Genomic DNA, 27,811 nt, shown 5'->3' on the forward strand with positions numbered 1-27,811 from the left:
TTTGTTACATAGTGGCTGCAATGATTGTGCATTAACAACTGTGTGATGGGTTCAGAAATAAAAGTTCTTTTTTTAATGCATTTTCCTCCCGATTTAGCACACTCAGTTTGTCCTCCGCTGCAGAGGGATACCCGATTGCATCCGAGGAGAGCACATCGCTGTACACGCCTCTTCCAACATGTGCCCAGCCCTTCTCTTCTTGCCCCTGCATTCTGCACAGGCGTCTCTTCCGCCAATCAGGGTCCAGAGAATGAAGATCCCACCCCACACATTAGTATCTGCTGCAGGCACTGCCAATTGTGCCTGCCAGATGGCGCCCAGCCGAGTTTTGAACCAAGGAGTTCAGAATCTCAGCGTTGATAAAAGTTCTAATGGACTTAGACAAATATGTTGCTTCATCCCACATCTAAACAGCTGCATAGATCATAAATTTTTTGGCCATGGTGTAACATGCAGTATTGTATGATTTTAATAAGTGTTTCATTGTGAAAGGTTACAGCAGTAAAGGCATACAGCAGCATTAAAACTTTTTTGCTGAAGTGTAATGCACCTGTGAGGTCAGAGAGACGAGCATGGGCATGAGCCAGGTCACGACTCAGGGAAGCGATGACCTCACCCTGCCTGACTACTTCCTGTTGGGACACTCCAAGTGATGTCCTGAAAAAGAAAGTCCTTTAATCAGGAGCCAGATCAGTGATTTCTAACTTACTAAAATTGTAAAAGTAAATAAGTTAAAATCAGGGTAAAAATATCAGTTGGTACACAACAGTAGTCTGTTGTGTACCAACAGTAGTATTCAACTTTGTGGATTTGTGTACCTGGATTATTGAGCATGCATCAACAGAACAGTAGTCTGTGATTGAATAATAAAGAATTACTTAATAATAACAATAATGCTAACAGTTGGAGTTCATATCCAGATTTAAAGCTAGGCTACCTAGCATGAAGCCCATTTTACTTGTGTTAAATTCAGTATCAGGTATAATCCAATTTGTATGTATTGTGTATGTATGTATGTATGTATGAAGTGTATGTATGAACTTATACTAAGCGGTCCAGGTGTCACTTGCAGATGCAAACACCCCAATTCTAATTGAGTTTCCTGGCTAGCCAATGCATTGCTTTCTTCTTTGGGTAGACATAGCTTTCTCAATATATGGTCATGGCTGGCACATACAGTGCTCTTGATTCTTGATGGGGTGTGTTGGAGGTCAGTCTCTTACAAATTTGTGTGAGAAAAAGCTAAGTTTAGACCTAGCAAAAAATTAAAAAGACACTTAGGACCATGACACAACAGATGTCCAAATAAGGGCCATGTCATTTTTATAATTCATTACATACAGCTGTTGTGTCCTCTGGTGTTCCAGACGTTAACCATCAGTATTTACGAAATTATCATAATTTTGTGTTAAGGGAAATAATGTGAACAGATGTGTAACAGATGTGAGATTTTGTGCTGTTTCACAAATTCTGCAAACAATTCAAATGCACCTCAGTGGTCTCAATTTCTAGTTGAAAAATTTAACTTTTATTCATTTCTGCTTTACCTGAGAGAAGATATCGTCTCTTCCAGCTGCTGTTGCTCTTTTGGTTTTTTAGGTGACACACTGGGTTTTTCATCCTCCAGCTGATTCAGTGCCTCTATGTGTTCATAATGAAAAATAGGGAAATAATAAATGACATAAAGAGCAGCAAAGATCAGAGATTTTCAACTCCAATCACACACATATACATATACATATACATATATACTGTATATATATATATGCATATTTACAGCACAGGGTCAGCCATTGTACAGCACCCTGGGAGCCAAGAGGGTTAAAAGCCTTGCCCAAATGATAGTCCAAAGCTCTACCCACCAGATTACCACTGCCCATGAATTTCAACATGACTGTGTGTTTTTTTTTTTCTTCTACATATTACCATGTTATGTTTTGACCCCTGATGTGAATAATGATGTATACAAGATAAACAATATGCCTTAACCCTGGTACGGAAAAGAAAACTTTAAACTATGCAGGTTAGTAAATTCTTAGTTGAATATCCCTGATATAATAATAAAGCTTTATAAATGTAAATATGATCTAAAAATAGTAACAGAGGAAGAACAATCTCACCTGTAAGTTTCAGTGTTAGTGAGTCTCTCTCCTCCTGCAGCTCTGCTGCTCTTTGCTGAGCTGAGCTCATTTGCTTCTCCAAGGCAACAATAGTGTGAGCATGCTGAAGCACCTTAAGTTCAGTTTAATAAGCTCCCATTAGTTACAAATCGAATGGAATGTAAAGCTAATGGCTGGTTTTATTATTACAGAAAAAGGTAATACTGTACCTGCTCTCTGTACTCTTCAATATTCACTCTGTTTTTCTCTCTTTCCTCTTCTGCTCCCTTCTGCAGAGCCTCTTCCACCCTTTTTCTCCACTCATCCTCTCGCTGTTTTTCATCCTTCATTCTCTCCCTCCACTGTTGCTCTTGAATCTCTAGTTCTCTTACTTTTTCTTTCAGCTCAGTTTTTGTTTTCTCTGCTTTCTCTAGTTTAGTGTGCCACTTTACCTCACAAGTCTCATTCTCCAAACGTAAGGCGGCCTAAAAGATGATGTTCTGCTTTATTAAATGGGGATGTCCAAATAACAAGAACAACGTAGCTTACTTGCAACGGATGCATGTGCTTTTTATATTTAGGCACTGTCATCACATGCTGTTAAATCCACTATGTTGATAAAATGATTCTCATTAAACATATAGTAAAAACAGCCAGCTTAGGTATTACGTATGTTTTCTAAGTACCATCAAATAAGCATTTCTGGTGAGGTAGGTCTACAGCTCAGCTCAACGGCTCAAATCATATGTCTAGTACTAGACTTACTTCAGATCTTTTTGCTGTTTTAAGATCAGTTCTTATCTTTTCCAGCTCTATCTTCATTGTATTCTTCACTTCTGCCTCTTTTTTCATAACCTATACCATGAAACAGTACCAGGATCATAAATATAAACTGAACTGCAGTAAATACAGTATCATATAACGTAAAATTTTCATGAAGGAATATTCCAATATTTGTCAAGAAGACCAGACAAGAATTTTGATTGTCGATTGTTTGATTTACTCAACATGTGGAAAATGCAAAACTTTGAAGTGCATTACTCCAGTTACTGAAAAGCTGCATAAAAGTGCATGAAAATCGCTTTGTTAAAGACACTTACACTTAAAAATATGATTATAACTTATAGATTTAGATTAAATATTGATATCGATTATTATTGGGCCAAATTAACTACTACAATCACAAAACAACTTTTTTGCATTTTAAACTGACATTTATCAGGTTGTTATGGTAAAGATCTTTAAAAATATATCATTATGAATAAATGATTTTAAGAGGGGCAGCATGATGGCACACTGGGTAGTGCTGTCGCCACACAACAAGAAGGGCCTGGGTTAGATTATCTGGCCAGACAGCCAGAATCCTTTCTGTGCAGAGTTGCCTGTTCTCCTTGTATTCATGCGAGTTTCCTCTAAGTGCTCCAGAACACAAGGTTTCCTGCCTTTTGCCCAATGAATCAGACCCACCACGACCCTGACCAAGATAAAGCGCTGGTAAACAAACAAACAATGAGTTGAAGAAATTAATGAATGATTTTGAATTTACTTTAAACTGGGGGTGTTAATCAATATCTGATTAACTGACAGAAGTCTGTCAGTCTTCTTTGAGAGGGTACTTTGGGACAGTAGGAAACTGAGGTGAACATGAAATGAGATGTCCAACTTCTTGTGTTATATATTTGAGTTATATAAAGTAGTTGCATGTTTTGCATTATATAGTGGTGACTGATAGAGATATAATTTTACCAATAAATAATAAAAAATCATATAATCATATAAAACAGTCACACAAAACCTATGGATGGGATGAATAGAGATTAGATTTAAGAATGTGTTTACCCCTAACACTAACTGAAAGGAATCAAGCCTGATTTAACATAGGGATTTTTAGTAACATCACCTGCAGTTTTTGAAGCTCCAGTTCCTGTTTCATCATCTCCAGTTCCCTCTGCAGCTCACCAGTCTGGGTTTTTTTCTCTTCAATTTGCTGCTTATCTGCCTATCATAATAAATGATACATTAGTTGTGAATTTGTGTGCTGAAGTATTTCTATGAACATAAAATGCATAAAATAAAATTAGACCTTTAGTGTTCTGAGTTCTGACTGAATTTCCTGGTGCTGCTGGCATAAAGTCTTTATAGCACCTGTAACTCCTACAGCAACAACAGAACATATTAGCTGTCAATGAATTTTTCTAGACGTTCTGCAGTTAATTTTGTCTCTGGTTTCTCTCTTACCTCCAGTCGTCTCTGAGACCTCGATCCCTGCATTGAGCAGTTTGTCAGCGATGTCCTGAAGCAGTGTGTGTAGACTGGTCAGTAATGATAGTGTAGAAGTCTGAACCCAGCTGACAGCAGGGGACACACTCTCATCCCGGAGAGCACATATTTCACGTTGCATGGAATCCAAACCCATTTTTGGTAGAGTACTCTGTGGCACAATGGCAGAAAGGTATTATTACAGCCCACTGTATAAAGCAATATACTTAAAATTCCTGGTATGTTCACAAGTTTTAAGTTTTAAGCAATTAAAATAACACTGGTTAAAAAAATACTGTATAGTGGCCAAGCCACCTTCTGCATGTTTTTGGAGCTTTCAGAAAACTGGACAAACAGGAAAACTAGAGTGAATCGTACCCACTGCGACCCTGAATAGGATAAAACGGTGGAAAACATACAATGAATTATTTCTGCAGCTGTTCTTTGTCTGTGACTAAATGATCAAAATACATACTTTTTGTCTAATTTCCTTTCCAAAAATATAGATTCGTTTTTAGTTTAAGTTTTCTTAATACATATATTTAGTTATATGTCTGTATTTCTCTATATGTAATTTATTGTGTAGCTACAATGCATTATTTTAAATTAAAATGTAACTAATCTGGAAAGAGGTGAAAAATAGAGTTAAGCCAATTTCCACCTATCACAGTGTCCCTTATGATAAGACATTTAATAACACAGAGCATATAGATTAACAAATATATCCAGCCTTTTAAATCCTATTAAATTCCATGAAGATGGATATTAAGCATAGTGTAACCATGTTAGCACTACGAATAGGTGTGTTGTTCTAGCAGCTGTAACATTACCTGGAATTCAACTAGTCTGGCCTTGAGTTTCTCAGTGTCTTCGTCCACCACTCTTTGGATGTTATTGTGTTCCTGAAGATTTTGTTCTAAGTCGTGCACTCTGCAGGCAAACACCTTTTTCTGTTCGGCTAGCTCTAGCAAACGCTCCAGCATCTGCACAGAAAACACAATCTGAATCATTAAACAGGGTGTTTGGAATAATAAATTGATAGCATACTGCACATATATATGGATGAACTAATTATAGGACTGCTTAAGTGTACAGTAAATTAAAGTATGATTATTTTTTATTACCTTTTCCTCTGATACTGTTTCTGAAGTAAGAAGTACACGCTTTAGAATTGTTTTGCAAGTATTCTCAAACTGAAAGGAGACATATTTGCATACTCATATTATTGTAAGTAAATGTATATCTAACAATTACAAAGCATTCTTTTGATATTAGTGCTCACTCACCTTTGTCTGGGTATGTCTTAATTCTGTTTGAACTTTTTTTTCTCGATGGAGTGTGTCTTGCTGCATCTGCTTTACTTTGCTTATCTCTGTCTGCAGAGACGTTTGCTCCTACACCACAGTACACAAATGTAAAAGAGGGTACCAAGACAAATACAACCATACTTTTACAACCTAATTTTAAAAAGCCTCGATATATGTGTTCTGATATTTTTTTTATTTACTTTGATTTATTGAAGTAAAAGCAAGTGCAAATATGATACCATCCATAAAACGAGTATCTTCAGATGTTCAGAATTGTATTTTTCAAATAAACAAAATAATACATTTTATCCCTTAAGTCCATTTGGATACAATGTTTCTGGGATAAGTAAATATCATTGAAGGTCTAGTACTAACCTTATGTTTGTCTGAGCACATGGTTGCAGCAATTCGCTTTGTTCCAAACTGCATACTAGACACTAAAAAGCAGCGGTTGGAACCAGTGTGCACTGTTTATAATGGCCTTGTATCTATTTGTATTTCTGAGTATTCAATTAGCTCTGCACTGTGATGGACTGGCATTCTGTCCAGGGTGTTACCCACCTTTCACCCAGTAAATTGTACCCACCATGACCTTAAATAGGATAAAACAGTGGTAAAAGAGCCAATGAATTAATTATTTATATATCCTATTGTAACATTTACATTTTCGGCATTTAGCAGACACTTTTATTCAAAGCGACTTACAGTTAAGACAGTATACAATCTAAGCAATTGAGGGTTAAGGGCCTTGCTCAAGGGCCCAACAGTGGCAACCTGGCAGTGGTGAGGCTTGAACCGGCAACCTTCTGATTACTGGACCAGTACCTTAACCACTAGGCTACAACTGCCCGTTACAAGCCTGTGTAGGGACCTAAAAAAGAGAGAACCAAGCACCCTGGACTATCTAAGAATTTTATAAAATAATGGGAGCTATTAGAGTCTATAATATGTATTCTCAAATCGTATCGATCATTATAGAAGAAGACTCTGTGTTATGTTGGTAAAAGGATGATTCAAAAAAGTGCTAAATGCAAGTGTGCCAATAATCTTGACACTTCGTGCTGGTGTTTTTTTTTTTTAAATACATTAAATTTTTCAGCATGCACATATGCTAATGAAAGATTATTATTTACCAAGGGAGCCACGAATTTGGGGGCTGACTATATGAAAATTGAGAATGTTGCGTCTGACCTTTGTCATCTGTTCCAGTTTGTGTTTGAGTGAGTCTCTCTCTGTGTTCTGCTGCTTCACTTCTCTCTGTTTCTCTTTTACAGTCGCTCTCAACTGCTCTACTGTCTGCAGAAAAACACTGATTACTTAGAATAAAAAAGAAAAGATGCACTGATGAACCACAGGGCAAATAAGATCACACAAGCACACCTTTTTAAGAGATTCCACCTCTTTTTCCCTGGCAAGAAACTCCTCCTGATGTTTTTCAGTCTCTTTTATTTTTGACAGCTATAGAAGAAAACAAGAATTTCTTTCAGCGTTTAAATCCAATACAATGTAAATATTAAATTAGGTGCTAAATGCAAGGTAAGAAATTAGGAACCTTGTTAGTCATGTTACTGAGCTGAGCATCCTTAAATCTGATGTCTTGCCTAAGTTTGTCGACTTCAGCAGCCAGTTTCAGTCCCTGTTTCTCCCGAGCCGAGAGATCCTTCTGCAAGCTGTCCACCATTGCTGGAGTAAAAAGAGCAAATTGAAAACAGTTCAGAACACATTTAAGGTTTTACCATGTTGATCTTATTGGGGTTTTTTTGTATATACACAGTCAAGTCACATTATTATGACCACTCCTTGCAGATCATGTACACCCATTACACTTTCATTATGAGTGAGCTTTCATTTATTTTCTCACTATATTTAATTTAAAAAGTATTAATACAATGCAATTCAGTACTTTTACCTGCTGATTTGCTTTTCTCACTCTTCAGCTTATCTGCCTCTTCTTTGAGATGGCGGATCCTCAGATTTTTCTCTGCTACAGTTTCCCCAAAGAGCTCACCAGATCTCATCTGCATACCCATCATCTACAAACACATACACACAAACCCCCAAAAGACAAACATTAAGCATCCTAAATTATGGTTGGGGTGGCATGGTGGCTCACAGCAAGAAGGTCCTTGGTTCGATTCCCAGTTGGGGTGGTCCGGGTCCTTTCTGTGCGGAGTTTGCATGTTCTCCTTGTGTCTGCGGGGGTTTCCTCTGGGAGCTCCGGTTTCCTCCCACAGTCCAAAAACAGGTTAATTGGAGACACTGAATTGCCCTATAGGTAAATAGGTGTGTGTTTGTGTATGGGTGTCTGCCCTGCGATGGACTGGCGCCCCGTCCAGGGTGTTACTGTGTGCCTTGCGCCCATTGAAAAGTTGGGATAGGCTAAAGCACCCCCCGCGACCCTAATTGGATAAGCAGTAAAGAAAGTGAGTAAGAGTGAATTATGATTGCACTAGATACTAGTAAACTTCCCTATACAAAAAAAAAAAATCAACATTACTTATTAATCTGCACCTGTTTTTTGAGCTCCTGTATCTCCTCTTTTTTCTCCTCTATGTCTCTAGCCAGGTTGGCGAGCTTGTGTCTGATGTCTGGATCACTCTGGATGTTCTGAGACAGCTGCATCCGAAGTGCTGATATCTCCTCCCTCAGAGCTGCAATCACACACTCCTTTCTCTGAGCCTCATTACACCCTACCCAGCTCTCCTCCTGCATAGAAGAATGACACCAAATATAATGACCCACATTTAAAATACACAGAAAACTTAATACGGAAAAAGACAAACCATGGCAAACAAAAAAGATGACAATGCCTATTTATGGGTCCATTTATGTTCATTTACATTCATTTACATTAACATTGTGTTAAACCCACCTGTATTAAGTCTTGTAAGCTGTTAGAGCTCCTAGACATGCCGTTATTTCTAAAAATGAGTCCTCCTCCTGTGCTACTGGCCCAGCATCCTACAATTATCAGAAACAGTAGTTTACTATCATTTAATACAGGTACAATTTACTGCTTACGGACTTCCCACATACACAGAAGCAAAATTGTTTTTTTTTTAGAACAAGGGTTATCAACCTGCAACCCGTGGGCAATTATCAATCCACAACACATGGGAGTGCTCTTCTGTACTTTGGGCCTATTGTCATATAAATCAATGCATTTCTGTAGCACTGTTCTAGAATATTGGTAAAAGTTTAAATAACCCATCCATCCATTATCATTTTGACTTTTGTGCTGTTATCTATCAATAGTAAAACAGCTGAATCATCAATATCATCACCATCAACTTCATTTATTTATTTATTTATATACATGTACAATAAAATTGGCCAAAACCCCTGTCAAATGGAGGACAGTAACATTTAAGTGACATAAATTTCTTTAACAGCTATTTAGTTGTAACACATTTGTTCATTATACTGGTCTGTGGCATAGTATTACTGTATTTGATAGGCCTAGTCTAGTTTGGTGGTTATGGGTGCCTAGCACCTACTACATCCACTAATGCTCTGCTATTGCTCTCTGTGTATTGTTCTCTGTGTTTTTCTTGCTGCTTTTAGGTCATCCTGCAACTCTTATTAAGTGACTACTAGCTGCTCTTTTAGCTTAATCTTTAGTCAGCAAAATGTGAAATTTTAGAGGTGCACCTGTCTAAAAAGGTCTTTTACCTTCACCATTATTTCTAATTATTGCATTAAATCTTTCCAGTGGCAACATCCTTTATAATAATGCCCAGTACAATATTTTCACTGCAGCAGCATTAATATTCAGAGCCTGATTTATTTTATGTAATCTCTACTTATCTACATTTAAAATACAGTCTGAAAACCTTTTCTCCATGAATTTAATTTTTTAATTTGAAGAGGATATACAGTGTATCACAAAAGTGAGTACACCCCTCACATTTCTGCAAATATTTCATTATATCTTTTCATGGGACAACACTATAGAAATGAAACTTGGATATAACTTAGAGTAGTCAGTGTACAGCTTGTATAGCAGTGTAGATTTACTGTCTTCTAAAAATAACTCAACACACAGCCATTAATGTCTAAATGGCTGGCAACATAAGTGAGTACACCCCACAGTGAACATGTCCAAATTGTGCCCAAAGTGTCAATATTTTGTGTGATCACCATTATTATCCAGCACTGCCTTAACCCTCCTGGGCATGGAATTCACCAGAGCTGCACAGGTTGCTACTGGAATCCTCTTCCACTCCTCCATGATGACATCACGGAGCTGGTGGATGTTAGACACCTTGAACTCCTCCACCTTCCACTTGAGGATGCGCCACAGGTGCTCAATTGGGTTTAGTCCATCACCTTTACCTTCAGCTTCCTCAGCAAGGCAGTTGTCATCTTGGAGGTTGTGTTTGGGGTCGTTATCCTGTTGGAAAACTGCCATGAGGCCCAGTTTTCGAAGGGAGGGGATCATGCTCTGTTTCAGAATGTCACAGTACATGTTGGAATTCATGTTTCCCTCAAGGAACTGCAGCTCCCCAGTGCCAGCAACACTCATGCAGCCCAAGACCATGATGCTACCACCACCATGCTTGACTGTAGGCAAGATACAGTTGTCTTGGTACTTCTCACCAGGGCGCCGCCACACATGCTGGACACCATCTGAGCCAAACAAGTTGATCTTGGTCTCGTCAGACCACAGGGCATTCCAGTAATCCATGTTCTTGGACTGCTTGTCTTCAGCAAACTGTTTGCGGGCTTTCTTGTGCGTCAGCTTCCTTCTGGGATGATGACCATGCAGACCGAGTTGATGCAGTGTGCGGCGTATGGTCTGAGCACTGACAGGCTGACCTCCCACGTCTTCAACCTCTGCAGCAATGCTGGCAGCACTCATGTGTCTATTTTTTAAAGCCAACCTCTGGATATGACGCCAAACACGTGGACTCAACTTCTTTGGTCGACCCTGGCGAAGCCTGTTCCGAGTGGAACCTGTCCTGGAAAACCGCTGTATGACCTTGGCCACCATGCTGTAGCTCAGTTTCAGGGTGTTAGCAATCTTCTTATAGCCCAGGCCATCTTTGTGGAGAGCAACAATTCTATTTCTCACATCCTCAGAGAGTTCTTTGCCATGAGGTGCCATGTTGAATATCCAGTGGCCAGTATGAGAGAATTGTACCCAAAACACCAAATTTAACAGCCCTGCTCCCCATTTACACCTGGGACCTTGACACATGACACCAGGGAGGGACAACGACACATTTGGGCACAATTTGGACATGTTCACTGTGGGGTGTACTCACTTATGTTGCCAGCTATTTAGACATTAATGGCTGTGTGTTGAGTTATTTTCAGAAGACAGTAAATCTACACTGCTATACAAGTTGTACACTGACTACTCTAAGTTATATCCAAGTTTCATGTCTATAGTGTTGTCTCATGAAAAGATATAATGAAATATTTGCAGAAATGTGAGGGGTGTACTCACTTTTGTGATACACTGTATATGATAAAAGTATGATAAATAGCAAAAACATAACACCTTGTCCGAACTATTATGCCACAGAGGATTCCAAAAAGAGAAAGTAATGTCATTTTATTCAAGCATTTAGCTGATGCTTTAAGACAAACTTACTAGAAATTAAAGTTAAGAAATTAAGAATTAAGAGCTTTGGTCAAGGGTCCAACAGTTGCCACTTGGTGGAGGTAGGAGTTAAACCTACTTGGTATTCCTGAGCATTAAAAACTGTCCCACCTTAAACATCACTCTCACAGTAATTAAAATGATGGAGAACCAAACTACTACCTGGTTTGAAGGACTGGGTTGGTCTGGGCTCTGGAGATTTTGGGCTCAAACTGGTGCGTTTAGCTCCTGCACTCGCTGGTCGAGTTCTGCTGGGAGGATGAGGGCTAACAGAAGAGGAGTGAGCACAACTTTTTACTCGAGAAGGTGAGGCAGCAGACCGGGCATGCAGAATAGGAAGCTAAGTAAATATACAAAAGGAGTAAGACAAAAAGGCATTAAGCTTAATGTCAGTGATAAAACCTTAACAACAAAAACATGCTTTAGCTTGGATGAGTTGTAGAAAATGTGTGAACAAGTGTTTATTAACAGTTCATTTGAGATGTTCCATACAGATATCTGACGGACTGGAATCACAAAATACATTCCTGTAACTGTCATTAAAAGCTATGAAACATGTATATGCATGAAACATGAATGTAAAATGTCTGTAATTATGTGCAAATAACAGAAAATAAATATTTCTTTTTGTTTCAAACATGCTATAAACTAACCGGGTTTGCAGGATCCACTAAGAGCTTGTAGGTTGAGCCACCGTAGCCAAAATGAAGCTCGTCTCCTGGTGACAGACGTACGGCTGCATTGTGAATGCGACAGTCATTGACGTAGGTGCCATGAATGGAGTTCAGATCACTCAGAACATAGCAGTGCTCTGTTTCATTCCATTCAATAGTAGCATGATGATCTTCCACACCACCATTCTATCATGCAAAAAAAAAAAAACTTTAATAATTTATTTATGCTTGGTATATGTTTCACTTGCTACAAGTTACAATTTAAAGTATTTTTAAGTAAAATGTTTAGTGTCACAGGGTGTTCAGCATCTGATATATAGGATGGTGAACCATACTGAAGGAGACCAGGAAACAAAAGAAAACAAAATAACAATAACTGAAGAACCAAAAAATAAAACTGTTCGATCCCCAGATGGGGCGGTCCGGGTCCTTTCACTTTTGCATGTTTTCCCCTCCGGGGGCTCCGGTTTCTTCCCACAGTCCAAAGACATGCAGTCAGGTTAATTGGAGACACTGAATTGCCCTATAGGTCAATGGGTGGGTGTGTGTGTGTGTGTGTGTGCGTGTATGTGTGTCTGCACTGCGATGGACTGGCGCCTCATCCAGGGTGTTACCGTGTGTCTTGCGCCCATTGAAAAGCTGGGATAGGCTCCAGCACAACAGCCCCCCCCCCCCCCTACTCAATGTACTAAATACAAAAATAAAGAGCTTTTAAAAGCATTTGTATGAGCAGAATATAAACATATAACAGTCACCTGTAGACAGAGATCTGAATCCTTGTGTTTTCCCACTGTTGTACTTCTGGGCTGGAGTTTAAAGATCCAGTTTAAAGTTTGAAGATATCCTCTCATTTTACCCTGTTCACTAGAATCCTTTAAACCAGCTGGAGAATACACATCACTGATGGTACTAATAGCTTTAAACTAAACTAAGTTTTATATGAAATAAATAATGCACATCATGGACATGTGTAGCTAAAGCTCCCTCGCTTTAAATAGCCAGACAACAGCCGTCCTGCCTGTCATATGTGACAGGTAAAAGTTGTTAATAATGTTATCTAGTTATATTTGCTTTTTATAAATGTATTTATTTCGCAGTTCTTTGTGTTAAAGTAGTTCCAGTATTTCTAAACCTCCAGAGCTGAGCAGAGACTCCGGTGAAAACCTGCCGTCAGCGTTTGAATTGTATACCAGAACCATAGCAACGCGCTTCCAGAAGCTCCGCCCACTCTTAAGTGTACACACTGCCCACTAGCAAGGTGCGATGGACATTTGGCTTGTTTTTAACGAGTCACATCAAATGATTCAGCTGGACAATAAAGAATCGGCTCTTTTATCTCCCAAATGGTGTGTGGTTATTTAGCATAGCCGTTCACAACAACAGCTAACAATGTTATGACCCATAGATGTTCTTCTTTTTTACATATTTAAACAACTGGTTACTTTACTTCATAACTACAATACATATATCAAACGTTGCCATGGTGATGGTGGACGCTGGCGCATTTGGCTGCCGCTACCGTTACCGTATTTTACCGTATTTTATTGTATTTTTATCGTTTTTCGTTTTCATCTTTTTACACACCTTGTGGATCTATTTCTTTTATGTTACTTTTGATACTTTTATTTGTGCTTTTGATACTTTTTGTTCTTTCTACTGTACATCGCGTCTGCGGCCGGTGGTGAACGGTGGATGAGTTTTCCTGGGATCGGCACGATGTTGAACTATTCCGTTGACCAGCTGAGGAAGTTCAACAACTGCACTACTCCATCGTGTATTTCAGTCATCAAACAGCTTGGACTCCTTCGCCGGCCTCGTTATATTCACAGGGGCTCCCGGAGAAAGCTTGTTTATCTTCGAAACGGTAACGCTATTCCATCCTTCTGGTCAGCCGTGCGCACTGTCGCTCCGCAAACACGTCATCAGAGCGCTGCTGCCTTGCACACCAGTAGCGGTGTAGTCTCCATGACAACGCTGTCCACGGAGTGGGATGGGAAACGCGGAGTGGACTTAGCAAATCTCCGTTCTCTTCCTCGTTCCTCACAGCCAACTACACAACAATACCACTTGAAAATGGCATTGCTTAATGTTCGTTCACTCAACACAAAAAGTACTGTACTTAGTGAATTTATATCTGACAGTGAACTAGACTTTTTCTGTCTCACTGAAACTTGGCATAAACCCTTGGATTATTTTACGTTAAATCAGACCACGCCAATGGGATACTCGTATATTGATGAACCTCGTATGGAAGGGCGAGGTGGTGGTGTTGCTGCAGTCTATAGGGATGATATTAAAATAACCACTTTGTCTTTTCCTGCTGCTCTTTCTTTTGAACACCTGGCTTTCAAGTTGTCAGGGCCTACTCCTCTGGTCACTGCTGTAGTTTATCGTCCGCCAAAGCCAAACGCTTCCTTTCTCTCTGATTTTTCAGATTTTTTAACCCAGCTTAGTGCCCTCTCATCCTCTGTACTGCTTATGGGTGATTTTAACATCCATATTGATGACAACAACTGTAAATTTGCCAGGGAATTTTTGGAATTGTTACAGTGTTTTAATTTCACACAACATATACATTTTCCAACTCATAAAAAAGGTCATACTCTTGACCTTGTCTGCTCTACTGGTGTCCTAGTTCATCAGCCGTCCAGCCATGACCTTACTGTCTCTGATCATTTGACAATCATCATGGACATTGAGGTCACTAGGCCCATCACTAGAGCTAAACGTAAAATATCCTTCAGGAATCTTCAATATATCTCTCCCTCTGCTTTCTCAGATTCTCTTGTTAAAAAGATGTCTGTCTGTCCTGTACTGTCTAGTAATTCATCTGACCTTGTCGATTACTATAATGACATACTCGCCTCATGTCTTGATGAGCTGGCTCCTTTGAGAACCAAATTTGTTTCATTTAGTCATTCCGCACCATGGTACACAATTGAGCTTCACCAAATGAAATCCCGTAAACGCCAGCTTGAAAGACTTTATAAGAAAACCGGTCTAACAGTACATTATCAGATTTATTCTGATTATCTTCAACATTACAAAGACGCTCTTACGGCAGCCCGATCCACTTACTATTCCGAACTCATACATGCTGGATCAACAAATCCTAAGACTCTCTTTTCCACAATAAATAAACTTCTCAAACCAGTTGACAATACTACCAATTCCTTTACAGTTGACAAGTGTAACTCTTACCTCTCATTTTTTCAAACAAAAGTTGAGAATATCCACAATTTTCTGACAGTTTCCCCTGTCATCTCTGTTTCTCCGCCTATCTCATCTCAATTTATTACTCAGCCTCTGTCTCAGTTCTCACCTGTGTCTCTTTTGGACCTATCTGAGATCTTAACAGGGATGCGAAGCTCCACTTGTGTTTTGGATCCTGCTCCATCCAAACTTGTTAAGGGTTGTTTTCCAGTTATCTCATCACTTATCACAGAGATAATCAATTACTCTCTTAGTTCTGGCTCAGTCCCTCAATCACTCAAATTGGCTGCTGTTACTCCCATACTTAAAAAACCTGGACTTGACTCTAACATTATGAGTAACTTTCGGCCCATTTCCAATCTTCCATTTCTGTCGAAAATACTGGAACGTGTTGTTGCCTCACAGCTCAAAGATCACCTAAATTCCAATAATCTATTTGAATCATTTCAGTCTGGTTTCCGCCCCCAGCACAGCACTGAGTCAGCCCTCCTCAAAGTCACAAATGACCTTCTTCTTTCCTCAGACTCTGGACAAATTAATATTCTCGTCCTCCTTGATCTTACTGCAGCTTTTGACACCATTAATCACTCCATTCTTCTGTCCCGCCTTGAATCCTCTGTCAACATCACTGGTACTGCCCTTTTGTGGTTAAGGTCATATCTCATAAACAGACAACAGTTTGTTAATATCAACAATTGTAGTTCTGCCATTGCTCCACTGTCCCAAGGCGTTCCCCAAGGCTCAGTGTTAGGTCCCCTTTTGTTTATTCTTTATATGCTCCCCCTTGGTGACATCATACGTCGGCATGGTTTACATTTCCACTGCTATGCTGATGATATTCAGCTTTACATCTCCTCCAAATCCATTAATACTGAACTTCACTCCACTCTGACAAATTGCATCACTGAAATGAAATTGTGGATGAAAGCTAATTTCCTCAAATTAAACTGTGAAAAATCAGATATGATCATCGTAGGTCCTACAACCCTGGCAAAAACCACAAAAAATTTTCAAATTACCATTGATAATGACACTTTGTCTCCGTCTTCTAACATCCGAAATCTTGGTGTAATTTTTGATAGCAACCTCTCTTTTGACCGCCATGTAAATCACATCACCAAAACTGCTTTCTTTCATCTAAAAAACATAGCACGTCTACGTCCATCACTCTCCTTTTCTGCCGCCGAAACCTTGATTCATGCTTTTATTACATCCAGAATTGATTATTGCAATAGCATCCTTTATGGTACATCTAACAAAATACTAAAAAAACTTCAGTATATCCAGAATTCAGCTGCTCGCCTCCTTACTCATACTCGCTCCCGTGATCATATTACACCTGTTCTACAAAAACTTCATTGGCTTCCCGTTGCTCAACGCATTCAATTCAAAATTCTTCTATTCACTCACAAAGCTCTCCATAATCAGGCCCCATCCTACCTCACCGACCTGCTCCATCAGCACATTCCCTCCCGTAGCCTTCGCTCTTCTGAGGCTAACCTACTGTCCATACCCTCTAGGACCAAGCACCGGACCTGGGGTGACAGGGCCTTTTCCATAGCTGCTCCATCTTTATGGAATGCTCTCCCCAAACACCTACGAGATTGTCCTGACCTGTCCAAATTCAAGTCACTTCTCAAAACTCATCTATTCAGAGTGGCATTTAACTTGTAACAACACAAAATAAATGCTTTTATTTTTGCTATTCTTTTTAATAGTTTTTATACTTAGATCACGACAGAAATGTGAAGTCCTAGATCCTAAAACTTGTAAAGTTTTCAGTTTCCTGATTGCATGTAAATCTGTCCTGTTTCTGTCTAATTTTAAGAAATTGTTCTATATTTGTTGTTCTCTCTCATAATTTAGCTAATTTTTAATGAACTGTCTTATGCTGCTCTCTTTGTTTTTATCTTAATTATTCTTGATGTTGATGTACTATTTTGATTTTGTACTATGATTTGTATGGTGTATGTACGTATTTGTTTTGATTATTTGTCTTATGTAAAGCGTCTTTGAGTATCTTGAAAAGCGCTATATAAATAAAATGTATTATTATTATTATTATTATAACTAAATGTTTTAGAACACACATGTCTCAGACCATTCTACAATGTAGTACACAGAGGGTAGCCTACTACAAATTTTTGCAACAGAATTATCTACAACTTTTTTAAAGAAAAAATCAAAAGAAGGGAAGCTGTAGCCTAGTGGTTAAGGTACTGGTTCAGTAATCAGAAGGTTGCCGGTTCAAGCCCCACCACTGCCAGGTTGCCATTGTTAGGCCCTTGAGCAAGGCCCTTAACTCTCAATTGCTTAGAGAATTGACTCATGGTACTGTAAGTTGCTTAGGAAAAAAGCGTCAGCTAAATGCCAAAATTGTAAATGTAAGGTTACAGGTTCAAGCCCCACCACTGCCAGGTTGCCATTGTTGGGCCCTTGAGTAAGGCCCTTAACCCTCAATTGCTTGGATTGTATACTGTCACAACTGTAGGTCGCTTTGGATAAAAGTGTCCACTAAATGCCGAAAATGTAAATCTAAAAGAGATTGTGTGTAAGTCTAAGGTGGATTTATACACTGAAAGTTTATTAAATAAAAAATTTTTGAATTAAGTTCAAAAAGTAATTAAATACTCATGTCCCTCTCACTGGTTTCAGCTTCATGCACTAACACAAAAAAATTTAATTGAACACAGAAAACAGAACACAGTAAACAAAAAACCACAAAGTTTATTCAGTCATTCAGATTGAGTGACGAAATGTATCTCTACAACAAACTTGTGTCCAGATGAACTGATTCAACTTTGTGGATTTGTGTACCTGGATTATTGAGCATGCATCAACAGTAAACAAAAAAGTCCGAAAATGAGGTCTTTATTTGGATGCATTTAATGAGGTACATTTTAGGATTCATTGTTATTCAAAATTTCATTTTATAATAGCTTTCTAAGTTTATTAAAGAAAATACTAATTATTTTTATTGATAAAATCAACAATTTGAGAGCCTAGGGTGGTGGGTGTGCTCCGTCCATAATCTTCTTTAAATGATTAAACATTTATATGAGGTACACCTTAGTTTGTGGTCATCACCTAGAAAAGAAGGAAAACCAATTAGTGTTTAACCTTGCACACTATAAAAGAAATCAGAAACTACACGTACGAAAATAAAAATGTGTAAGATTAAGTGTAAGTGGCCTTACATTGTTGATCCAGGAAATGTAGGAAGAGACACGAGTAAATACAGAAGGCTTCTTGTAGTAGTTGCAGCCAAGACTGGAGCCAAAACTCACCACACCTTGAACCTCCCAGGAACCATCAGGTCTCTGGCAGTTCAATGGGCCACCAGAGTCACCCTGTACAAGATCATTACAAACACGCATGTCAAGGTTTTGTCAATTGTTTGTTCACTCTGACAGTTACATGGGTTTTTTTTTCCAGGTACTTTTCCTCCCACCTCCCAAAAACATGCAAAAGGTGGACTGGATAATTTAAATTTTCCCAGGTGTAAATTGCCCCATATATGTGTTACCCCAGTGTATTTTTCGCTGTGTGTTGCTCTGTGAAAAAATGACAGTTCTCATTCATTAACTTCTTTTTACCTGTTACAGTACTTTGCAGTAACTAATCTTGTGGGCTGTTGGGTATAGATAAGCTTGCAGATGTTTGCTAATAGCTAGTATCACTTTGATTGCCTGGAAATCAAGGAATGCCAGTCTTGCTCGGGTCAATTGTGATCTCTCATACCACTCTCATAATGCAGTAGACCAGTTAGGAAACATATTAGGTAGGTAACTTACGTTGCAGCTGGCCAGCTGACCATCTCCTCCAGCACACACCATTTTCTCAGTAACCAGGTTTCCCCACCAGTCAAACCTAGAGCAGGTAGCATGGCTAACCACAGGCAACAGAGCCTGCTGCAGAATATCAGCAATTGGACCTCCAGCTGATGAAAAAAATAGATGTTACACTACTTTTAAATTTGGCATGGGTGTGACCTGCACAACTGTGCATATGCTAATCTTCCCACTGTTGGTACAATTGGCCCTGAAGAACTTTTGACCTCATATTTGATGTTTTTGTCATGACTGAGAAAAGCAAACTTGAACTTCCAAATTCTACAAACAAAGCTTACACTTTATCAAATAATTTTCTACCATGGTATGTAATAACTTGGATACTGCTGATTTACTGCCCCCAGCTGTAGTCACTTAAGTAATTTCTGGAACTGCTGACTATTAGTAAATTACATGAGTTGGCAAGGTAAGGTGTTTTATTAGATAAAATCGAGTCTTATTATTACAAGAGGTATAATTACTTTTAAATCTTACTATTTAGTTTTTGACATTGCAGTACATTTTTACTACTTTTTAAAAGTTTATACAATGAAAAATAAATATAGGATTGATTTTTGGTAAAAAAAAAAGACAAATATTAACATATCTAATCACAATGACTGATAAAGGGCTACTCACTCCAAAGACGACCCCAGCCAGTGACATAGCAGGGGGCACCATCGGGCAGGACATTTCCTTCATCAGGCAAACAGGAAGGCATAATGGTGTCAGAAAGTTGCACAGGGGTCTGAAGCTTGATCAAGGCGATGTCATTTCTGAAATATGTGCACACAGACAGCACATTAGTTGAACGGCATGATTATGTTTTAGAATATCTTATTTAAATGTTAAATAAAATCCAAGCATGAATATTGTATTACAATTGGTTTACTTAATATAACTAATACTCAGTGGTTCTATTTTAGGTTTTACTGAAATAAACCTAAAGATGAGATGATTTAGAAGGTACAATAAACATACCAACCTGATATTATAGGAATCCCACTGTGGGTGGACAACGATCTTTTCAACACTCATTGCAATTGAGCCTTTCTCATTGTCAGAATCCAGACTGTGCTTGCCCAGGTATACTCTGTATGTTCGGCTACTGCTTGGCCACAAACATCAAACAAGGTTTAGTAAATCTAAATTCATATACAATTTATTTATTTTGGCTCATGCATTATAGACACCACATCAGATCTGTTTTATTGTATTATGTATTTGTATTAGACTGCTTACACTAATAACAAGTGTTACCTTAAATGTGTAAATCATCTATCTAGGATCAAATAATTATATCTAGGATTAAATTTATTATCAATCAATGGTTTAATGGGATTGAGGTCAGGGCTTTTTGTAGGCCACTGAAGTTACTTCTCCCAAACTCTCACCCCTCCTCTGCACATACCCAAACTATCTCAATCTCTCATCTTTATGTAACTATGTTTTGCTGGTAGGGTATGAAGTCATTAGGAGGCATGCCCACATACTATTAATTGTCAAGTGTATTTTATTTTATTAAAAATACACATTTAAATTAAGTCCGTTTCAGGTAACACATTTTACAGTGTAAAAGATAGACTAATATTACTGTATTACTAATAGTACGATCCATATTACAGCAGGCTTACTGTTAAAAATAGCAGGTAAAACAAGAAATCATGCACATTTATAGATCTAATAACAAAGTTATTCAGAATAAAGAACTAAACAAACACAAGAGACAAACAGCTTTCTTACCCAATGCAGTGAGCAGCAGTAAGAACCCACTGGTCTGAGATAAGAGTTCCGCCACAGGTATGGTAGAAGTAGCTTCCACTCTTGTACTGCAGAGAGATCTGCAATGTGGAGAAGAAATTGAGAAATATACTTTAATTAACTTTGTCCTTATACCATGTTGACTGAAACACGACACTAATATTCTTAATGCTGTCCCACTTTTTAATGATCTACTTTGTTCAGTGATTGATCCGCATTGATCTGTATTGTGCTAGTTAATGACCAGACGTGATATTATTATTATTATTATACTAAAGTTAAAAAATAGTTCATTGATTTAATATGCAGTATAATTGTATGCAATGTCCAAACCTGCTAACTGGCTCAGCAGCAGTAACATGAAACAGAACATTTGTCACAGACACACTGCCTATTCTGATTCGTAATCTTCAGGGTACTATTATTTAAAAAACGCTTACAAAAATGTGTCCACTGAATACACACTTCTGTTCTACTATGGAAAACATGTTAAAATGCAATGCAAAATGTGTAATACAGCAGTGATGATTTAAAACTCAGGTTTTATACATTACCTGCCAGGGCCAGCTGTTAGCTCTAACATCATCGCCTCCAACAACCCTGTTTACCACAGGTGGAAAAGTTGGCAGCCCACATCCGTAGGCTGTCCAAAATATTCACACATTATTATACAAACTTAAAGAACAAGAAAGAAATGCTTTTAAATGCATCAAGTAATGCTATTGAAGAAGACTTTTTTGAAGAAATTACACATACAAGATGTATTAATGCTAATATAACTAATATCTTCATTCAAGCACTAACATGAATGACTTACAAATGCTTTAAAAAGAATCTAGAGGATAAATAAAAAATAAGGTAAAGACTCTTACCACCGGCAATGAACAAAGCCAAGATCAGGAGTTTCATGGTGAGTTTGTGGTGGCTGCCGCCAGGTTACTCCTTATATACCTCAGATCTTCAACCTTGTCGCACAATCCACTGACGTCTCAAGTCCACCTGCATTATGGCACATGGCCAGCAATACTGTAGATCAAATGTGCCAAAATACTTGCTTTATCTTTGTACTGGCACATTTCCCATGTAAAATGCACAGGTGACATCAATATGCTATAGAAGGCTTTTGAACATAAGTGCAAAGTTGTTGTACGTAGCATTTTAAAAATGAAATAAAGTTGGTTTGTCATTTTATAAAGATCACAACATCCAGAAACTAATAATAATAATACAACCCCAAATCAGAAAAAGTTGGGACAGCATGGAAAATGCAAATAATAAAAAAACAAGTTTCTTACATGTACTTTGACTTTTATTTGATTGCAGACATTATGAACCTGAGATATATACTATAATAATAATAACAATAATAACAATAATAGTAATAATTTTTAAATAGGGTCAAACCACACGACAATTAACTATGACACATCATTTACCTACAAAATGTTTTGTCTATATTTGCATAATTGTTAGACTAAATCATACATAATATATTGGAATAACATATAATAAATCAGAAAACATAATTTAAAAAATATTTTAATTACTTAAATAAAATGTTTATGCAACACCAATGTCCCCTACGTGGAAAAAAGTAACCATTCCCTTAATAACTGATTGTTTCACCTTTAGCACCTTTTATTAACTAGAGATCAGTGCTCTCATTCAGTGCTCTCAAAAAAGTTGGGATGGGGACAATTTAGGGTTAGTGATGAGGTGAAAAAAATAAATAATGATGTGATTCCAAACAGGTGATGTCAACAGGTGATTGTAATCATGGTTTGGTATAAAAGTAGCATCCAGGAAAGTCTGAGTCTTTGATGAGCATGGCCAGAGCATCTCCAGTTTGTCAACAAATGCGTGAGAAAATTATTGAAATTTTTAAAAACAATGTACCTCGAGGAAAGATTAGAAGGGATTTGCATATTTCTCCCTCTACAGTTCATAACATCATTGAACGATTTAAGGAATCGGGAGGAATTTCAGTGCGTAAAGGCCATAAGCACGAGCTTAAGCTGAACACCCATGATCTTCGATCCCTCAGACAGCACTGCATCAAGAACCACCACTCAACAACAGCTGATATAACCACATGTGCAAGGGATTACTTTGGCAAACCTTTGTCAAGCTCTACAATACAGAATAACATGCACAAATGTTACTTATAACTTTACTGTGCAAAAAAAAGCCTTATGTTAACCATGTCCAGAAGCGGCATCGACTTCTCTGGGCTCTGAGGCATCTAGGACCATCACACAGTGGAAACGTGTATTGTTGTCACATGAATAAGCATTCCAGGTCCATGCATTTTTCAACAAGACAATGCAAAGCCACATGCTGCACACATTACAAAGACATGGCTGCGGAAGAAGAGGGTACGGGTACTGGACTGGCCTGCCTGCAGTCCTGACCCGTCCCCAATAGAGAATGTGTGGAGAATATTGAAATGAAAAATGCGACAATGACGACCCCATACTGTTACACATCTTAAGACGTGTTTGCAAGAAGAATGGGACAAAATAAAAGCTAAAACACCAAATTGCTTGGTACCCTCGGTGCCAAAACGTCTTTTAAGTGTGGTGAAAAGGAATGGCAACATTATAAAGTGGTAAATGCTTTACTGTTGCAGGCCTGAAATGCAGGAATGGATGTTTATTAATAAATGAAATGAAGCTGAGCAGATAAAATACAAAATATCTCAGGTTCATCCTGTCTGCAATCAAATTAAAAAGTCAAAGTAAATGTAAGAAACTCTGTTTTTTTTTATTATTTGCATTTTCCATGCTGTCCCAATTTTTCTGATTTGGGGTTGCACGTGTATGTAAGCGTTATTTATTATACACTGTTGTTACAAGTAAAGGTGAATGATCCACAATGAGGAGAATTCTCAAGCTATCAAAATATGTGAAAATCTAGCAAAATACCAGATGTTAACTGAGAGCTCTGTGTGACCTAATACTGATTAGATATACAGCAGATCAAGGTAAAATTCCACACTGTTTTTATTTGTTTTTCCACTCAATGTTTCAATTTTCAGTGGGTCTCAAACTATATAAACTCCTGAGCGACAGCAGAAGTGGAAGATACAAACATGATGAAGTTTGTGGTCCTAGCTGTTCTGGTTGTCGGAGGTAGGGGCTCCTGTTTCTTTTGCATATGATCATTTACTTTATTTCATACAATTATTTTTTGCAAAGTTCAAATGTCTTCACACAATAATACAAAGAAAATAAATAATAAAGTCCACTAAAAATTGTCCTTCTCTTCAGTTTATGGGTGTGGATTGCCCACCTTCCCTCCCATTGTAAAGAGGGTTGTAGGGGGTGAGGATGTGCGTCCCCACAGCTGGCCCTGGCAGGTAAAAAAACATATTTTTCATGCCTACACATACTGTAAATACTGTTAAAACTGTAATATCTTACATGTATGTTACTACACTTACCTCTTTGCTTCCACAGATCTCTCTCCAGTACACCAGCAGTGGAAAATGGTACCACACCTGTGGAGGAACCCTGATCTCTAGCCAGTGGGTTCTGACTGCTGCTCACTGCATTAGGTTAGTACGATTTATGAATAACGTTATGATTATGGGATGCTCAAAGGTTCTGTGAGATACATATCTGTAGTTTGTAAGTTAATCACAGAAAGTGAATTTTACTTCCCTTTTTTGACACTTTCCATTGGTTGTGTCTCCTGCAGCAATAGCAGAACTTACAGGGTTGAGCTGGGTAAACACAACCTGAAAGAGGTTGAGGACGGTTCTGTGGCCATCCCTGCTGCCAAGATCATTGTCCATGAGAAGTGGAGTTCCTTGTTCATCCGGTAAAAGAACAAAATACGTAAAACAGAAATGTAAATAATCAGATATGCAAGATATGTGAGCTGAACCTGTATTTCACCACAAAAGGTGACAAACTGTAGAAATAGATGACTGGGGAAACATGTACTTTATACATATACAGATACTTTCAGACAGGTGTACAGTTATATACATCGTGTACAATTAACAATGTATAAAAATGATGAGTAGGTTTTATTGACCCTTAAATTTGGATTTAGATTATTATTCATGTGTAAGTAACAACTTCATTAAGACTAGAATCAGGGTGAGTCCTGAGCCCAAACACACTGGGGGAAGTGGAGATGCACCTAGGAAAGGGCACTGCAGGACATGCCAAACTCATCCAGTTTCAATTTAAGACAGCTATTATATGTTCTAAGGACATTGGATAACCTAGAAGAAACCCATGTGGGCACAGTGATAACCTGTAAATACCTCAGACAGTATCTAGAATATATAGAAGCAATGAACACATTGAAAGCTATGGAAAGCTATGACCTGATGTGGATCTACCACCATTATCAAAAGCTTGTGCAAGAAAAATCTTATGAAACAATGTTTCTTCACTGTTCCAGCAAAGTTGGAGAGAATTATACAATCTATGCCAAGATTCATTAAGGTTGTTTTATAGTGGTAGCCCTAACATCTTTCTCTACCTCTACTCTGCATAATCACATGACAAAGCACTGTTGAAAATGTCTGCAGAATAAAGTAAATAAATAATTAAAATGATTCCTATAAACTAACAACGCTGCTTTTGATTTTTCACCCATCCTACAAAAGTAATGACATCGCCCTGGTGAAGCTTGAGACTCCTGCTCCCATTGGTGACACCATCATGCCTGCTTGTCTTCCCGAGGCTGGCTTCATTTTGGCCCATAATGCTCCTTGCTACGTCACCGGCTGGGGACGCATGAAGAGTAAGTTTTCTTTATAGCAATACTGGACATTAGAATAAACATTTACATTAGCAACAATATGTACAAAAAAAATTTATAATTTGTAAGCATTCAGTTATACACACAATACACTATAAAACACTATAAAGCTCCAACAATAGTTACAATAGTTAGGCTTATTGCTGCATTACATAACATTTCATAAAAGTAGTATTATTAGTCAGTAGTCAGATATTTTACAACATGATGCTGCTTTTCACACAGAAAATAATATCATTTCATACCACAAAACCACAAAAGAGCTTGTGCCACATTCATGGTTACAAAATGTGATGTTGCAGCAACTTAATGTATTTGTCCTTTTATTTGTTCCTAATCTAGTCCCAATCCTCTATCACACCACACACACAAGGTCGCCAACTGCATCTACCTGCAGTAAAATTTTATAGAGAGCTGTATTGCGTAAAGAGCGACAGTCTAAGCTTTCCAGTTAATCCAGCACTAGTGCAGGCACCTCGACCCAACAGCAATGGGGCAACTTTACAGCGGTAATAAATTCAATAAATTTTCTCCCAATCAGGCCTGTGTGGGTGCCCGGCTAGGTCAGGCTACCCAAGCTCAACAAAACAGTATTTGAACAAATCCCACAAAGTTCCATATTGGAGCAAAAATAATAGAAATGGAGCAAAAACAATACAAATTAGGTTGTAATGTTGGATGTCATCAGACTAATACTTGGTCCTTTATCTGATCTTTCTATAGCTGGAGGTCCCATTGCTGATATGCTGCAACAGGCTCTTCTTCCTGTGGTTGACTACGCTACCTGCACTAAGCCTGACTGGTGGGGCTCTCAGGTTAAGGACACCATGGTCTGCGCTGGAGGAGATGGCATTGTTTCTGGTTGCAACGTAAGTTGTTGATCTATAGCGTCTGTGAAATGGTACAGAAAAACTGAACTGAGATATGTTACGGATGATATGGTCAAAATAATGTACAAAATAGAACTGCTACATGACATGATATTGAAATGTTTAAACATTTATTGTACATTGTATGTTGTGGAATGTCTGTGAAACAAGCTTTAACTTTGGTTGTTGCAGCTATACACAGACATCATTCTCTCTTGGAGACAACTAAAACTAGGTGGTTGATAACAAGCAATCAAATTAGGCAAACAATTATGAAATTAACAGGACCTACCTTTTTCGATTTGAAGCAACTCATGCAATTCATTTGAACATTTCTCCTTAATGGGTATCTGATGTTTCACATCAATATGTGTCCTTTGTATATTACTCCATAAATGCATAGTCATTCTGTCCAAGATGACACTTATTGAAAGAAGGAAATCTAGTATGTGTTTAGGTCAGGGTTTTGATGCCTGGAGCTAGTCTGCTTAATCACCCTCTTTGTTTTGTTATTTAGGGTGATTCTGGTGGTCCCCTGAACTGCCAGAATACTGCTGGTGCCTGGGAGGTCCATGGTATTGTGAGCTTCGGCTCTGGCCTGAGCTGCAACTACCCCAAGAAGCCCACTGTCTTCACCCAAGTCAGCTCCTACATGGACTGGATCAGCAAAGTAAGTTCAATAACCAGTGTACCACCTTTCTAAAATAAGATCTAACAATCTCTAACTCTCTCTAAATTTACTGTTTGCTCTGTTTTCAGGCCATGGCCAGCAATTAAGGACAGCATGGGTATGGGTGTGGTCTCCTTGTCATTCACAAAAAACAATAAAACATCTTTTTGAAAGTAGTTCTGTGGGTGCATTTATATTTGCCTTTCAAAAGTATTTCAGATAAATATGATGCAGGTTTCAGGCCTTACATGCCTGTTTACATGACCTAATACAAGGTACAGACTGAGTTCTGAGTGCGAAAACTAAACTAGAGTTATGAACTACCAAATTATTTATTTATTTATTTAAATAAATTTGGGGTATGATGAAGAATCCCAGTTTACAAATGTTAAAATGCAATTTCAAAAATGTGACAAAAATTTAATTGATCTGCTAAAGTTGGTGTGGAGTGTCCACAAAATATTTTATTTTAGTTTTGAATAAGAAAAGGTCATATCGCATACTATACTCTCTCCATACACTGACTGGTAGTGAATGAGTAGTGTGGGTGCTTTGTGGCACTGGGGTTTAAGGGACCTGTGTACAAAGTTTGCAAACATAGTCCCTGCTCATGGGCGGCACAGTGGCTCAGTGGGTAGCACTGTCACCTCACAGCAAGAAGGTCATGGGTTCGATCCCCAGGCGGGACGGTCCGGGTCCTTTCTGTGCAGAACATGCAGAACATGCAGTTTGCATGTTCTCC

General features: G+C 38.3%; 3 protein-coding genes across 4 annotated transcripts in view; 1 reads left to right on the plus strand and 2 right to left on the minus strand.

Moving 5' to 3' along the window:
• Positions 1–13,098, minus strand: part of fhad1 (forkhead-associated (FHA) phosphopeptide binding domain 1) — a 35,305-nt gene extending 22,207 nt beyond the window's left edge. The window contains exons 1-20 of one of the 2 annotated variants that reach the window (XM_062998986.1): positions 12,703–13,098; positions 11,927–12,133; positions 11,436–11,613; positions 8,538–8,626; positions 8,177–8,371; positions 7,575–7,698; positions 7,218–7,348; positions 7,046–7,123; positions 6,857–6,961; positions 5,645–5,752; positions 5,483–5,551; positions 5,189–5,341; positions 4,338–4,530; positions 4,183–4,253; positions 4,000–4,098; positions 2,865–2,954; positions 2,330–2,584; positions 2,121–2,232; positions 1,548–1,641; positions 551–657 (exon numbers count right to left, since the gene is read on the minus strand). In XM_062998986.1, coding sequence (XP_062855056.1) covers positions 551–657; positions 1,548–1,641; positions 2,121–2,232; positions 2,330–2,584; positions 2,865–2,954; positions 4,000–4,098; positions 4,183–4,253; positions 4,338–4,530; positions 5,189–5,341; positions 5,483–5,551; positions 5,645–5,752; positions 6,857–6,961; positions 7,046–7,123; positions 7,218–7,348; positions 7,575–7,698; positions 8,177–8,371; positions 8,538–8,626; positions 11,436–11,613; positions 11,927–12,133; positions 12,703–12,798 — 2,554 coding nt within the window. In that variant the 5' untranslated portion in view covers positions 12,799–13,098. Of the gene's footprint in view, positions 1–550; positions 658–1,547; positions 1,642–2,120; positions 2,233–2,329; positions 2,585–2,864; positions 2,955–3,999; positions 4,099–4,182; positions 4,254–4,337; positions 4,531–5,188; positions 5,342–5,482; positions 5,552–5,644; positions 5,753–6,856; positions 6,962–7,045; positions 7,124–7,217; positions 7,349–7,574; positions 7,699–8,176; positions 8,372–8,537; positions 8,627–11,432; positions 11,614–11,926; positions 12,134–12,702 lie in introns of both variants that reach the window. The other variant, XM_062998984.1, reaches the window with a different exon arrangement.
• Positions 13,099–17,929: 4,831 nt separating this feature from the next.
• LOC134317678 (chymotrypsin-like elastase family member 2A) lies at positions 17,930–21,663 on the minus strand. The gene is made up of 8 exons (XM_062998399.1): positions 21,624–21,663; positions 21,306–21,394; positions 20,734–20,831; positions 19,976–20,098; positions 19,630–19,766; positions 18,955–19,100; positions 18,358–18,510; positions 17,930–18,247 (listed from the first exon to the last, which is right to left on the minus strand). The coding sequence occupies exons 1-8, from the start codon at positions 21,658–21,660 to the stop codon at positions 18,230–18,232; spliced, it is 801 nt and encodes a 266-aa protein (XP_062854469.1). The 5' UTR covers positions 21,661–21,663; the 3' UTR covers positions 17,930–18,229.
• A 2,179-nt stretch (positions 21,664–23,842) lies between these two features.
• On the plus strand, positions 23,843–27,242 carry LOC134317679 (chymotrypsin-like elastase family member 2A). Its single transcript, XM_062998400.1, has 8 exons — positions 23,843–23,882; positions 24,021–24,109; positions 24,210–24,307; positions 24,451–24,573; positions 25,376–25,512; positions 26,254–26,399; positions 26,917–27,069; positions 27,159–27,242. The coding sequence occupies exons 1-8, from the start codon at positions 23,843–23,845 to the stop codon at positions 27,174–27,176; spliced, it is 804 nt and encodes a 267-aa protein (XP_062854470.1). The 3' UTR covers positions 27,177–27,242.
• Positions 27,243–27,811: the final 569 nt, after the last annotated feature.

This window comes from Trichomycterus rosablanca, chromosome 7 (genome assembly GCF_030014385.1).
Source record: "Trichomycterus rosablanca isolate fTriRos1 chromosome 7, fTriRos1.hap1, whole genome shotgun sequence".
NCBI classification, from domain to species: Eukaryota; Metazoa; Chordata; class Actinopteri; order Siluriformes; family Trichomycteridae; genus Trichomycterus; species Trichomycterus rosablanca.

Excerpts from the sequence above, each read along its gene's own strand:
- LOC134317679 (XM_062998400.1), top strand. The coding sequence starts at position 23,843 with ATGATGAAGTTTGTGGTCCTAGCTGTTCTGGTTGTCGGAG. Across the intron at positions 25,513-26,253 it reads CGGCTGGGGACGCATGAAGA|CTGGAGGTCCCATTGCTGAT; the intron begins GTAAGTTTTCTT and ends ATCTTTCTATAG. Across the intron at positions 26,400-26,916 it reads GCATTGTTTCTGGTTGCAAC|GGTGATTCTGGTGGTCCCCT; the intron begins GTAAGTTGTTGA and ends TTTGTTATTTAG.
- LOC134317678 (XM_062998399.1), bottom strand. The coding sequence starts at position 21,660 with ATGAAACTCCTGATCTTGGCTTTGTTCATTGCCGGTG. Across the intron at positions 21,395-21,623 it reads GGCTTTGTTCATTGCCGGTG|CCTACGGATGTGGGCTGCCA; the intron begins GTAAGAGTCTTT and ends TATTTTGGACAG. Across the intron at positions 18,511-18,954 it reads GTCAGCTGGCCAGCTGCAAC|GGTGACTCTGGTGGCCCATT; the intron begins GTAAGTTACCTA and ends GATCTTGTACAG.